Here is a 15,505-nt window from a genome sequence, read left to right as displayed (position 1 = left end):
TGGATGTGGACTCAACATAAAATTGAGACACTCTGTCCTTGATGTACGTGTATAATACTCAGCCACCGTTCATTTCTTTATATTGTAATATGTTTTATTTATTTTTTTAAATTGGCCTTGAGCAGTACTTGTATAGGCTTTCTCAAGGCCTTTTAAAGTTTTTCTTTGAACATTGACTGCATTTTTACTCATTTTCAGTACAGTTCTTGACCATTTTCAGGGGAATATTTATTTTTATTTGTTCAGCCACTTAACACTGAACTATGAGTCATTCAAGGATTAAAAAAAAGCACCTAACTAAAGGAACCAATTTTAAATTGTATCTGTAGGTACTTTGTTACTATCAGTTTGTTACGAAGAGAAATAATTTGTTCCCATGTTATTAGGTGAATCTACAAAATGTCCAAAAACAACACAGTTTAACATGTGTAGAATTGTAATTTTGAACTAACAAGGTGGTTCCCAAAGAGCTGTTAGCCTCAGAATCAGCTTTATTGATCAAGTGTGTGTATATATACAATATATGAGGGTTTGTGGTTTTTTCAACGCTGTGACACCAACCTTCATTTATATAGAAGCACATTCTCCCTCTCCTAGCTTTCCCAGAAAGATCTCTATTGCAATCCACTCAGAGAAATTTGAAGCCCAGCAAATATAATGAGGTATCAGGGAATGTGTTCACCCAGCCCAGTTTTGTTGAAGTACAGGGCAGCATATCTGGAATTCAATTCAGTTCAGTTCAATTCAATTCAATTCAATTTTATTTATATAGCGCCAAATCACAACAACAGTTGTTATTGTCTATCAGGAAATGCAGAATGACCTGGACAGAGAGACAACCAGCCTGCAGGAGTTAGAAGCTCAGAAACAAGATGCCCAGGACCGGCTGGAGGAGATGGACCAGCAGAAACACAAATTAGAAGACATGTTGAATGAAGTCCGGATTAAGTGCCAGGAAGAGTCTCAGATGGTAAGAGCGAGAGAGAAGGATGCTGATAATGTAGAAGTTTCCCCTTTGTGGAGTACTGCCTCAGTTATTCTACAACAATCACAGAATCAAAATACCTGAAAATTAATGTATTCAATTTCTAATATGCTGTTTTCAGTGTTTGTTTGTTGAAGTCAAAATTACCTTGAGATAACTAGCATGATGCAAAATAGAAGAAAAGAAGAAATCAAACAGATTAATGTAAAATAATTAGCAACGAGCACAGAGTGGTCTCTTGGCAGGTTTTAACCTCTGACCCAATTCTTTATGCCACCGTTTTCTGCCTTCAGATCTCAAGCCTCCAGACTCAAATCCACTCCCAGGAGTCAGACTTGCTAAACCAGGAAGAAGAGTTGAGCCGGGCCAAGGCTGACCTGGGCCGGCTGCAACAAGAGGAGAATCAGCTGGAGCAAAGCCTGGCCGCAGGCAAGATTCAACTAGAGACCATCATCAAGTCTCTGAAAGCAACCCAGGATGAGATCAACCAGGTAGGGCATAGGTCCTGTTAATGTGTATGTCTAAAGAATGTCAACAGGGGGCACCACCAGAATGTTTAATCCATTTCTTTATCTTGTCAATTAAGTCAGAGGAACCAATTGTGTATGTTTGTCTCAGCTGCTGTGGTGTGGTGTGTCTTCTGTTTCCTGCCAGCCACTGTGCGCGCGCGCGCACACACACACACACACACACACACACACACACACACACACACACACACATAGTGCAGTTTCCATTATTGTTTTATAACATCCACAAGTTGATGTTGAATTCAGTTCTTGTATTATATTTGTACAATTTCAGTGGAAACCTTTTTTTTGCTCTAAGCAGTGTTTTTCATAGCTATGCCAAAAAACATTATTTCTGTGCTTGTGTGTGTGTGTGTGTGTGTGTGTGTGTGTGTGTGTGTGTGTGTGTGTGTATATAATAGACAATGCCTTTCATCTTGGCCAAACTGTCTCGTAATGAGGAAAACATATTTAAGACAAAAAAAGCTTTTTGAAACCAGCTTAAAGAAACTGATCAGTGTTTCCTGGAAGCAAACTTTCAGTAATTTCTATTCATTTTAAATTAACTCAACTTATTGCACTTTTACTGTATGATTTAAATGAGAATTTCACACAGAGGAACATGTTATACCAGTGTCACACCAGCCCAGTGTCACTGGAAATGTTCTGGAAATGTTGTTGTTTTTAACGGTTTGCTTGTATGTATACCTTGCAGGCTCGCAGCAAGCTGTCACAGATTCAAGATAGTCAACAGGAAGTGTCTAAAAGCATTGAGCAGTACAACAGCACCTTGAATGGAAACCATGGAGGCAGCATGACCAACTTGGCTGACATGAGTGAAGGCTTCAGTGACCGAGAGAATGGAGGATTTCCAGCCATGGTGAGAGCAGTACAGGTCAGGATCTTTGATAGAGGTGTGCTTTTATTTTCCAGTGTGCTGTGTAACATTTATTAAGGTCATAGGATTTGGTTTTATAGTCCTGGGTAGACCTGGTGCTCGTTTGTTGTGCCCGATCGTTGTTACCTTTTTCATTTGTGAAGTTCCATATTCACAATTGTAGTGTGGATTTCTTTTTAATTCTTTTTAACTCATCTTGTATGCCATCACAAGTATTTAAGCAAACTTCATTCATATGCCTTCTTAAATTTTACATGACCTTCTATTAAATGCATATGCAACCAAGTGTTATATTGTTTTTGACAAGCAAAGATACAGCTTGTGTGACAGAACGCATAAAGCTGTAGTGAATCTGATCCCATGGATGTATATGTTATGATATGTGCTCACATTACTCGTACAAATACAACAAATGAAATAAAACCTATACATATCATGCATACATATCTAAATATTCTGTTTGTCCACAGCAGAAGAGATGATAAAAGCTTCTGTTCTCTCTCTCTCTCTTTGGCTTTCTCATTTCCACAGGAGGACCCATTCAAAGTGAAGCCATCTGTGTTTAACAGTCAACCTCAGGGGCTTCCCACTGACCCCTTCCAGTCTGAAGACCCCTTCAAAACAGACCCATTCAAAGGTTGTCATCCCCCTTAACTTTCACTGCATCACCATCTCTAAGTGTTCCTCTTAATCTTTTAATACAAGTGGCTTATTCCTCTCCTCTGCTATCCTCTCCTCTCTTTACTGCACTGCATGTTGGGAGTATGGGTGAATGAGTGTCTAAAGATGATTGATGAGTGTGTGGATCACGCCAAATCACAACAACAGTCTCCTCAAGGCATTTTAGATTGTAAGGTGGACCCTACAGTAATACCGACATGAGACTACAACACATAGTCTCTTTTAATATAGGCATTTATGTATTGGAGTGACCCATTACAATATTTTTTAAAGTTAAGTACAACAATGGTTTATACACCATGTAAACCGGATAACTTTTGACTCTGGTGATGAAGTTCATCCAGCCCTCATGAAGATCAAAGTGTGGGCATGGGTTTAGGTGAAGAGTGGCAGGCTGGTGACTGTGGTGAGCAACAACTTGCAGGCTAAACAGCAGGCAACAGTTAGTGCTGTCAGCGGCAACCCACAAATATCTCAGCATGATACAGTATAGGCAGCACCTGTCTTTCTGAAAACTGATTTGATAAATGATGTTGTTTGAACATCTGTGGAGTCCCGTGGCAGTGGGCTTTACACCACAGCATCTGGTGATGCAAGGCATGTAAGCTGCTGCTCAGCTTTGAAAATAGATTGCATGAAGCTCTCTATGCACAGTTCTTGATCTGATTTGACGAGTACTTGAAGTTTGGGGGTCTGATGCAACTGACTGCAGAAAGTTGGCGACCTCTGTCTACTATGTGCCTCATCATCCGCTCACCCCGAGTTGCTGACATCCCAATAATAAAACTGACAGTTGACTGTGGAAGTGATAATGATCAATAATCAGTGGCAATGCTGTCAGAGTTGCCATAGAGACCGTGAGCTCAGGTTGAGCGAAAAAAGACTTTATTCTAGTTTCCAGTTTTCCAGCAGTGTTTGTTACTGTAATTGCCATAAAACACGTTACTGGGAAAAAGCTGAGTTTTTAATCAAAGCACCTCTTTGACTGAACATGAATAAAAGCAAACTTTATAGTTGCTCCTTTCATCCACAGTCATGACACAGTCAAGTTACAGAAGTTAAAACAAGAGCACTCAGTTTGTGCAACTCCCCCCAAAGGCCAAGGGCTGTACAAAAACGTAGATGTTTTTATGTTTTTATTACAACATTCTGACGTCAGCCTGTTTGTGTTACAATATGACGATGTCAGCCTTTCATGGCATTACTATGACATCGTAGGGCATTGTATTGAGAAAACAAATAAAACCATCTTTTATGGATATTCTTCCAATTTCACATTGATATACTAGGCCTTGGGGGACATGAGTATCTAGGTTGCCCAAGCATTTGACCTTGACCTTCATAATGATGCCAAAAGAAGGATGTTAGCCAAACTAATGTCCTTTATGTACAGCACCACTCACCCCCTGCACTGTGGAGCAGCTCCTAAAGCAGTAGACTGTTATGGTGTAGGTCTGAGGGCCGTTGTAGGTCCTTCATCCAAACAGCAGATGGACTATACAGTACCCACACAGGATAAATAGTGTTTAAAAATACATGTATTTTGTTTATCCCACTGCATTTTATGTAGATATAAAAATGAAAAATCCTGCTGTATAGTAACCAGGGGTGGTATAGCAACCTGCCCATCACCTGCCCATAGTATCGTATTTTGGGTTTTTAAATTTTTTTAATATAACTCTGATTCACCTTTTCTTCCTGTTCCCTGTGCTGCTGTAACAAGTGAATTTCCCCAGTGCAGAATGTAATAAGGTGGATGTCTATAAATGAATGAATACACATCAAATCTACGTCAACCAGAAGATATAATAATCAGAGGTTTTTGGCTCCTCTTAATGTAAGGAAGCCTCCCAAGAGTACAGAGTAAAAACTACTTTATTTTATACCTTAGTTTAAGTTGTGTGTATGACTTATTTTATTTGGCATTGCTATATTTGTTTATTTTTGCATTTAATGAAATGTTTTCTTCAAAAAACCTGATTCTAATACAAATACAATGAGAGGGTTTTTAATTCTTTTGCTGGATCTTGTATGCAGTCAAATGATTAAAAACACAGAAGTTTCAGAATCCAGCAAGCAGTTCATTTTAAAAGAACTGGTTTTTTTTAATCCTTTGAATATTTATGGTCATTAAGATCCAGCCCTGGTAAGTGGTCTCATCCCTTCTACGCGCTCTTCTCCTCTCTCCTCTTCTCTACTCCTCAATCTGCGTTTACTGCTTTATGTGTATTAAGTTGTCTTCCTCCTAGTAGCTTATATTTTCCAGCTTGAGTTAATTTATGACTGTCTTTTGTCTTCTTCCTGCCTTTCCCTCTTTGCTTGATTCCTCTCCTGTAGGCGACCCTTTTCAGAATGATCCTTTTGCAAAGCAGCCTCCAGTACCCACAGGTATTTACTTCAGGGAAGAAAGGTTAATAATTTTTCTTTTTTGAGAGGTAATTTAATCTTGGGGCAGAAAATAAACTGCAATATTTCATCACTTAAAATGTTGCACTAAAACTGTTGTGCACACTACATTGAACAGGTTTAGCATTTACTAGAATGCATGCATGTTTTTTCCTTAAATGAATTACAATAATTCGCATGGAATGTACCTTACAAATCTATCATGTAGCATATTTTTTGGGGGGGTTGTTTTTACAACCACAAGTGTGTATTTTTTACTGAAATATTAAATGGGCTGTACCTTTGAGTAGACACTTTTCTACTCAGCTTGAGTACATTCCCACTACATGGACCGGCAGAAACACAAATTACATTCCCACCACAACCCTCATAGAAGCACTTTTTTGTAAGCCGTTTGCATTTCTTATAGGTTTTTAAACATAGAGAGACTACCTCAATAAAAAAAAAAAAAAATCCCAAAACAACCTCCCAACTCATTGATTATATTTACTTACTCAGAGCTCTTTCCAAGTACTTCTTGGAATACTTACTGTGTTTGTTTTGACCTTTTGGTCCATGCTTTGGTTTGATGTTTTTATGATGCCTATCTGCTGATGCTTTTGTTTACACTTGGCTAGACTTAGCCATACAGTGGGTTAAAAAACATATTTGAGCCCCTGGTCAATTTGTAACTTTCACACTTGCAAAAGAATGAACACTCTCTAATCTTTGTTCAGAATCAGAGAGGCTTTATTAATCCCAGAGGGAAATTGAGTCGTGATAGCAGCAAACATCAAGCACTCATATAAAATGAGTATAGAAACAGAGGTATTAATATAAATATGCATATAAATATTAAAGAACTTGCTACTATTGACACTTAGAATATCAGGCAATACTCCAGGAAAAAAACATTACACAAAAGTTATAAATTTTTTTTGTATGAGTCATTGAATGAAGTAAGTATCCCAAAGCAAAACATGACGTACTACTCTCTAAATCCTTGCGGTTTCTTGACTGCAGCTTGGCAACTCAAAGTTTTAGCTCCCTCCACAGATAGATGCTAGAGGTCTGGAGACTGGCTAGTTGCATAATGTTGGAAGACCCATCTGCAGTGTTCCGTCTGAGGAAAGGGGATACAGGACCTTGTCCACTGGCCCCTTAATGTGGTCAAGTCCTGTACCCTTAGGACAGAAACAACCCCAAGGCATGTTTCCAACTCCATGGGGATGGTGTTCTAGGGGTCATAGTCAGCAAGACTTCAATCCATTACATTGTAGTGTCTTACCAGAGGTGTTTTTTGGAGACTGAGGTCCCAGTTGCCTTCAGATCATTAAGAAGCTCCTCCCATGCAGTTTTGGGCTGATCCAATACCTGTCAAATGATCATCCTCACACCATGAGGCAACATATTGCACAAAGCTCCAGACTGAGGGCAATTGATGATAATCTTATGTTTCGTTCGTTTCCAAATAACCACATCAACAGCTTTCCCCTTCTCTTCAAACTTCTTGCTGATGGTCTTGTTTACCAAGTCTTCAGTCTTGTCCCTATCATCCTTTGGCAGCTCATTGGTCTTGCCCATTGTGGTGGCTGGGAATGATGGATTGATTGAAATAAAGAAAGAACAAAAGAAAGGAAGAAAGAAAGAAAGAAATCTGAGGGAGGCAGAATTCTGGTTGGGTTGTAGGGAATCCGCATGCATGCACTGCGGTAGCTGGCCAATACAACGGGACTCGCTTTTTTCCCGAGCTTCACTGTGCAGCAGAGAAGCTACAGGCTGCCATGACAGTCAAAAACCACGTTCCCACAAGTGGCTACACACATCACTGTGCCTGGCTCTGCACTGTATCTGGAGCTGGATGGTGCGAATGGAAGCTGCCATAGTTAATTCACCACGGAAATGTCCCTGGTGTACCCATCCGACAGCCACAGTGAAGCTGGCCCCTCAACTCTTCTGTCTGAGCACTGCAGATTGTGCATGTTTCAGCAGGACAAAACTGTATATGTTGTACCACATGCATATGTCTCTGGTCAATGAAAGTTTTAAGAAACAGAGTTTAAGTAGCTCAAGTTCATTTCTGCTGTAGATCCATTTGGAGGAGACCCCTTCAAAGAGACAGATCCATTCAAGGCTTCATCAGAAGACTTCTTCAAGAAAACCACAAAGATGGATCCCTTCTCCAGTCCAGACCCTTTCAGTAAAAGTGCCACTTTACCCTCCAAGGTACTTGTTGAGATTCAAAGGTGGATTTGTAATGTATATCTGGTTATCCCAAGAAGGGATCAGAATGTTTAGTTTGCTCCCTCTGTTTCTATTTTAGCGTTAGATCTCAGTTTTTACAATCGTCAATACAAACAACAGTCAATTTATATTAATTTATATTTTCATTTAGATTGAAGGTTTCCATAAGAACCTCGGAGATTTCTGGTTCAGTTGCACCCACTGTAGAGTTTACTCCAGCATTATAAACAAACAAAAAGACCAATAATAATTAATGCATTAATAAGTACATGGAAAACCCCCTCAATAAACATTGTAGTTAGAATACATTTTCAATTAACGTTGTATTCTTTTGTATATATTTCTCTCATTTCTGTTTTATGCAGCAACCTACTACCTTCACAAGCAGTGACCCATTTTCTTCAAGCCATCAAAAACCTAAAGGATCAGGTATGATTTAATACTTCCTCCTCAATAGCTTTGGACATCGTGTAGTTTTTGTAACCACAGAATAAAAGAACTTGTTATTCTCTGTGCTGTATAATATCCAAAAAGGACAGTTTTGGCCAGATACACCATTGTACAGCAGACCTAAGCTCTATTTTGAGTTTAGCTTGGAGTCAATTTTGGAATTTTTTTCAGTTTAGTGTTTGTTTTTGACACAAACATGTTTTAACAAACCTTTATGAATCCATTGGACCTGTTTCAGTAAACTGTGTGTTCTCTGCTGAGATATGAGTGTAGTCTATACAAACATGCTTGTTCTATGGGTCAAGTTGACTGTCACAGTGATTGAAGCAAATTGAGCCTCTCACCACACTTATTTACTTAGCTGAAGAGCACCATGTTAATTTGCCTATTAAAACCCAGGTTGTACAGAAGATGTGTCATGTTGCTTACCCAATGCTCCAAGTCCACTTAATAACTCAGATTTAATCCCACTGATCAATGGTACTCTCTGTACCATTGGCAGAGTTAGGGAATGGCTTCAATCACAGCATTGTAAGATGGTGACAGATGTACCCTTAGGCCCCCTCCTCGATTCAGAGATGGTCTTTCCCTTTTCACGCAAATTTCAGAATTCATCCTGCTTTTTCACATTATGAGTAAAGACTAGTGTCTAATTCCACTTACAGTCTACCTATGATATGACTGCCTGGTTTTGTATGCCCTTCTATTCCTTCTCTATTACTTCTATCTTTCTATTTTATCAGAAAGTTGAAAGCTTTTCTGGTGCTGTGCAGACTTGAGTTTCTTTAGCGTTTACATTTTCAGATAAACCTTTTATATTCATATTTTTGAAAATTCCTGTTGATATGTACTATCAACAACATACTGACAACAAATCAGATTGATCTAGGAGGCAGGTGACTGGGAAACATATTTCTGTTAAACCCTTTTAATTAAACCTGAAAATCTAGACTGCAACACAGCATGATTTCTTCATTCTAAATCTATTCATCTTAACAAAGCAATTTAACCTGATGATGGCTTTGAAAAAAGGTTAAGGTAGTTAATGTAAACTGGGAATGTGGAGCATCAATAAAATTTTATAACAGTGTGAACGGTATCCTGGCAGATATAGAAAATCTGGAAATATGTGATCCCAGCCCTACCTAATACTTCCAGGTACATTGAGATTGTTGATATAAATTCAGTGTAACTGTGTCATTTTCAGACCTCTTTGGCACACTGGACCCGTTTGGCAGCAGTTCATTCAACAGCAGTAACACTTCTGTTGGATTTGCAGACTTCAGCCACATGTCGAAGTCCAGAGACCCTTTTGAAGGAAGGGCCACCTGGCTTCCAGACTACCAGAAGGTATGGGAGGTGAACCTGATCTTGAAAATAAACCCTCTACCAAATATATCCAGATCCCACTCATTACATGGGCTCTGAAAGAAAACATATTGACAAAATTAAATCAATCAATTAAACCATTACAATAATGCTGTATTGTAATGGTAAAAGTGAACATTTTTCAAGTTTTCTGTCAATCTTGTGAATGTGATTACTCAAGTAGCTTAGGATTTTTAAATTGATACCATAAGTGTGTCTACTAGGAGGCTGAGGGGGTAGAACCGGCAGCTGCCAGGTTTTTTTTTAAAATTTTTTAGTGATAGCTTTTGTAAACTTTTTATAAATTAAACAGTACTGTGCTTCCCTTATGGGTGTTGGCTCTCTCCATTCCTATTACAATGCACAGTGGTGTTTGTTCATCCAAAGCACACTACTAGAATAATTTATTTGAAAGCCTGATGCTTTTCCTTGTCCACTTTATTCGGAAAACTCAACAGCCAGTTTTATTTTTTATCTATCATCAACTGATTTCTCAGACTTTTTATCTGATTTAGAACAAGTCTTGTTCTGTTTCAGACAATAAAAAAGCCCTCTGTAAAGCTTGAACTTACAATTCATCACTGATCGAAGAAAACAACAAAGTTTTCCTTCAGCACTGCAGCCAGGCTGACAGAAGGTCAGAACTCTGTTGAGCCAAGCATTTTTTAACCCACAGACGTATCATTATGTACAGCTACTTTCAGTACCATTGATATTGAGACTCTAATATAGACTTCAGTTTGTTTATGTTTGTTTACACACTAAGGTTAGTTATTCCACAGTTTCCATTACATTTACATTACACATGCTTCCCTTAGGCAGTATCATCAGAAGGCATACATACAATAACATATCATAATAATCATATGATTATTGTGGTTTTCTCTGTTTTTTATATTATTGTAGGGTCTTTACAATATAAAGCACCTTATATGAATAAAACTGATTTGAAATTGAATTTAAATTAGCTATCGCTGATTCCTTTATATTTTCTTCCAGACTTTGTTTGATCTCTTTAAGTGGTTTTAACAATAGTTTTCCAGGCTTTTTGAAGCCTTAAACTATTTCTTTTTCTTTTTTTTAGTTTTCCCCTTATTTTCAGTCGAGTTTCAGTCTTGTACCTGATGAATTTCAGAGGAGTGTTTCCTCTGTAGGTCTGTGTTATGTGTTAAGCCACATAACACTGACCTAACTCAACACATAACACTTGGAAATGTTTTTGTCAGCAGGTTATTAGCAGCCTGTCACAAAAACACACCATTTGTTCCAATTTCTTTAGCCTAATTTCACGAATCCCAACGATTCAACAGTTTTACTTATATAAAACTTGCCATACCTTGGCTTTAGGGAACTGGAAAAGTGGAGGACAAAAACAAGTGGCTGGTCAAAAAAACCCAATACTGGTAGGAAGCTGACCAGTATCTGAAACTCACGTCCTTAGGAAATACGAAGAAAACTAACAAATACGTGTCACGAGGCCTGAGAAATGCATCTGGCCCTTCAGTTGACCCATTGCTGAAGCCTCATCAGCGTTGGTTCAAGCCTTTGCACAGTAATGTACAGTGGGGCAAAAAAGTATTTAGTCAGCCACCGATTGTGCAAGTTCCCCCACCTAAAATGATGACAGAGGTCAGTAATTTGCACCAGAGGTACACTTCAACTGTGAGAGACAGAATGTGAAAAAAAAATCCATGAATTCACATGGTAGGATTTGTAAAGAATTTATTCGTAAATCAGGGTGGAAAATAAGTATTTGGTCAATAACAAAAATACAACTCAATACTTTGTAACATAACCTTTGTTGGCAATAACAGAGGTCAAACGTTTACTATAGGTCTTTACCAGGTTTGCACACACAGTAGCTGGTATTTTGGCCCATTCCTCCATGCAGATCTTCTCGAGAGCAGTGATGTTTTGGGGCTGTCGCCGAGCAAAACGGACTTTCTATGGGGTTGAGGTCTGGGGACTGGCTAGGCCACTCCAGGACTTTCAAATGCTTCTTACGGAGCCACTCCTTTGTTGCCCGGGCGGTGTGTTTTGGATCATTGTCATGTTGGAAGACCCAGCCTCGTTTCATCTTCAGAGTTCTCGCTGATGGAAGGAGGTTTTGGCTCAAAATCTCACGATACATGGCCCCATTCATTCTGTCCTTAACACGGATCAGTCGTCCTGTCCCCTTGGCAGAAAAACAGCCCCATAGCATGATGTTTCCACCCCCATGCTTCACAGTAGGTATGGTGTTCTTGGGATGCAACTCAGTATTCTTCTTCCTCCAAACACGACGAGTTGAGTTTATACCAAAAAGTTCTACTTTGGTTTCATCTGACCACATGACATTCTCCCAATCCTCTGCTGTATCATCCATGTGCTCTCTGGCAAACTTCAGACGGGCCTGGACATGCACTGGCTTCAGCAGCGGAACACGTCTGGCACTGCGGGATTTGATTCCCTGCCGTTGTAGTGTGTTACTGATGGTGACCTTTGTTACTTTGGTCCCAGCTCTCTGCAGGTCATTCACCAGGTCCCCCCGTGTGGTTCTGGGATCTTTGCTCACCGTTCTCATGATCATTTTGACCCCACGGGATGAGATCTTGCGTGGAGCCCCAGATCGAGGGAGATTATCAGTGGTCTTGTATGTCTTCCATTTTCTGATGATTGCTCCCACAGTTGATTTTTTCACACCAAGCTGCTTGCCTATTGTAGATTCACTCTTCCCAGTCTGGTGCAGGTCTACAATACTTTTCCTGGTGTCCTTCGAAAGCTCTTTGGTCTTGGCCATGGCGGAGTTTGGAGTCTGACTGTTTGAGGCTGTGGACAGGTGTCTTTTATACAGATGATGAGTTCAAACAGGTGCCATTCATACAGGTAACGAGTGGGGGACAGAAAAGCTTCTTACAGAAGACGTTACAGGTCTGTGAGAGCCAGAGATTTTCCTTGTTTGAGGTGACCAAATACTTATTTTCCACCCTGATTTACGAATAAATTCTTTACAAATCCTACCATGTGAATTCATGGATTATTTTTTTTTCACATTCTGTCTCTCACAGTTGAAGTGTACCTCTGGTGCAAATTACTGACCTCTGTCATCATTTTAAGTGGGGGAACTTGCACAATCGGTGGCTGACTAAATACTTTTTTGCCCCACTGTATTTCACTTGCTGGGCCCACTTCCTCATTTTAGGTTTGACAGCGTTTTAGTAGGTATGCATGACATGAATTGAGCTGCGGTTTGGGGAAGGCATCGAAGGGGACTGGCGACGGCTCCCGGGCCTGGCAGATCCCCGTGTGCTAAATAGGAGTGAAGAAGTTAAAGAATTGAGAACAAGGAGGGAGGGTGGGGCACGTAAACGAGAATGAACAGCTTGCAGAACTGGGGGAACCTATATAGTTGACAACCAGAAGGAGCGTGTTTGGAGACGTGGTCCCACTCCTGAAATTCCGATAGATAATCTCCAATTCTAGATGGTGTTCATGTGATGCTGTTGTTAATCATATTTAAGAAGTAAAGACTCAGAACTCTAATGGCCTGTATTTCTTTTTCAGCATGATGATTCTGTTTCAAAATGACACATTCCTTTTCTCAAATTTTTTCCAGCCAGTGTTTGTGGATGACCCATTCAGCAGGAAGAATGACATGCCGGCTCTGCCTCCAAAGAAAAGTGTTCCCCCCAGACCCAAACCACCCAGTGGTGAGTGTCACACTGTGTAGGCTTTTGAGGTGGCCTAGAAAGGTGCCAGAATTATACAAGAATACTGTTAATACTATTATTTGTAGGTGTTTGACCTGAACTGTTTTCGTTTGGTAAAGAACACCTGGGCAGAATTTGAATCTTTTAGTGAAGACTAACAAAAATGTCTGTGAGAATCTACTGTGGTGAGTGAGGCTGAACACCAAAAAGGAAGTGGGACTTTAGCTCCTATATCTCAAACCAGCATAAATTTGGGGTTTTACTAAGTGTGATTTCCGCATCACTGCCATGCCCGTAATTACAGCTCTCCATAACTTTACAAGCATTGTATTTTTAAAGCCACACTAAACACATTTTATCCATCCGTTTGTCTAGTTATCAACATCAGGCATGATTTCAAATCGTGCTTTCTTTCACACATAAAAAGACAGTGAAGAAATTACCTGGAATAAAAACAATCCTCCTTAAAATCAAAGATGACGTCTTTACAAAAAACAAGTACAATTTAGCCTACGGTTCCATATAACATTGCTTTTGAGAGGAAAATTTAAAGAAAAATATCGCTTTCAAATGAGAGACACAAGAAATTCAGTTTCCAATATGGATCAGGCAGTGACACTGATAAAGCCATTTAGAAAGAGTAGCTTAAACTATTAAAAATAAAATGAAATCTAATGAATTGTGTTTATATAATATGAAATGGTAACACAGTTTAATACAGAAACATCAGTTAGGGCTATTTATTATAAGGAATGGCAGATAGTAAATAAACAATACATGAAGCTAAAAAGATTAAAAAAAACAAAACAACCTCCAGTATTCATGAAAAAAATGCATTTATTGATTCATTTCTTATCTTTGACACCTTAATCTACTGTCTTGGGTTTTTGTGTAGATTTCATCCTTGCTTACAAATGCTGTGTTGTTTGTGTGCATGAACATGTGAAGGTGATGTCGTAAGAGACATGATGTGTGGTTTGGTTGGCCTGTTGTTTGCAGACACACCCTGACATACTTCCTCTCTCTTTCCTTGATGTGTTTGTACGCGAGTATTTATGTGTGGGTGAGTTGTTCAGAGAAGGGCATTCTTTAGACTGCAAGCTGTGTGCAGTGGCAAAGCATCAAAACTCTTTTGCAATTTAAGAAGTTAACAATATTAATTAATATTATGAACTTCTTAAACAATATCTTTAAATATTTAATTAATGGTCTTTACGTTTTCTACCTTATCCTAAACCTAACCCGTCTTCACACCTGTTTATTCTCTGTTATTTTCATTGCTTAATGAAGTGTAAACTATATAACCGAGGGCAGATTTGTGTGAAATACAAAATATTGTTTTTGGTTCATTAAATGCTGCATGTTGCATGTACAATCTTCTGGTAAACATTGAAATTAGATGTGAAAAGTGTAGCAAAATATTTTAAAACAGGGTGGAGCTCATAATTGTGGTTTCTCAAGTGTGTGTGTGCGTGTGCGTCCATGTATGCAGTTTATCGAAAGAGGAATAACTGATCGCCAGGCGTGCACTTTTGCTCAGTGTTTAGTGTGAAATGAACTCACCATTACCCAGATAACTGCTCAGGGGTTATCTGGGTAATGGGACTAAAGGTATATGTGTGTGTTGTGTGATGCATGTGGTTTAGCACCTCCACAGCAAGTTAACGAAGTCTTAATGTTCCCAGGATCCCCTGTCCACCCCAAGTTCCACTCCTTGCTGCTACTAGCATTTTTGTTTGTTTTTGTGGTTGCTCATGTGGTTTAGCATTACTGCGTTATTGAGACTGATTAACTGCCATTTTAAATGAAGATCGTGTTAAGTGTTGGATAGTTTAGTCCTCGTGGACAACAGTGCATTTTTTATTCTGGAAGTCAAAAGTTATACTGAATAGTCAGTGCAAGGATCCTAGTATGCAACGAATTTAAAGTTAAGAAAACAGATATATTTAGTCTGAATGATTTCTGTAGAAGTGAAACAACTAGTAAGTTAACATAATTAAATATGGAATAATTTCAATAAAAAGAATTGCTTTCTGTTTTCAAGTAAAAATGTGTGTGAGAATGTTTTTAATTACTCTCCCGGCGTCATTATTATGATGTTTTACAGAGCTAAGTTAACAAGAAACTAATCATCCCTAGTCTTAAATGTATAGTTTAACAGCTTTGATTATGCATACTCTCTGAACATGGGCACTGGTCTGTTCATCTAGGTGGTAAATTGGGGAACCAGCATTGGGTAACATGGGTAGAAAGCAAACCAAGTGATTTACTAGGAAACCGTTGAAAATCGTTTTGT

The 15,505-nt window shown here is 39.0% G+C and overlaps 1 protein-coding gene across 3 annotated transcripts in view; it reads left to right on the top strand.

Moving 5' to 3' along the window:
* Window positions 1-15,505, top strand: part of eps15l1a (epidermal growth factor receptor pathway substrate 15-like 1a) — a 57,250-nt gene that overhangs the window by 26,868 nt on the left and 14,877 nt on the right. For all 3 annotated transcript variants that reach the window (XM_076875563.1, XM_076875564.1, XM_012924162.2), the window contains 9 exons: window positions 809-970; window positions 1,279-1,476; window positions 2,210-2,389; window positions 2,924-3,029; window positions 5,411-5,461; window positions 7,548-7,684; window positions 8,068-8,131; window positions 9,360-9,502; window positions 13,116-13,209. In XM_076875563.1, the coding sequence (XP_076731678.1) occupies window positions 809-970; window positions 1,279-1,476; window positions 2,210-2,389; window positions 2,924-3,029; window positions 5,411-5,461; window positions 7,548-7,684; window positions 8,068-8,131; window positions 9,360-9,502; window positions 13,116-13,209 (1,135 nt within the window). The remainder of the gene's footprint in view (window positions 1-808; window positions 971-1,278; window positions 1,477-2,209; window positions 2,390-2,923; window positions 3,030-5,410; window positions 5,462-7,547; window positions 7,685-8,067; window positions 8,132-9,359; window positions 9,503-13,115; window positions 13,210-15,505) is intronic.

This window comes from Maylandia zebra, linkage group LG17 (genome assembly GCF_041146795.1).
Source record: "Maylandia zebra isolate NMK-2024a linkage group LG17, Mzebra_GT3a, whole genome shotgun sequence".
Lineage (NCBI taxonomy): Eukaryota > Metazoa > Chordata > Actinopteri > Cichliformes > Cichlidae > Maylandia > Maylandia zebra.
This window is presented reverse-complemented; position numbering and strand designations above follow the sequence as displayed.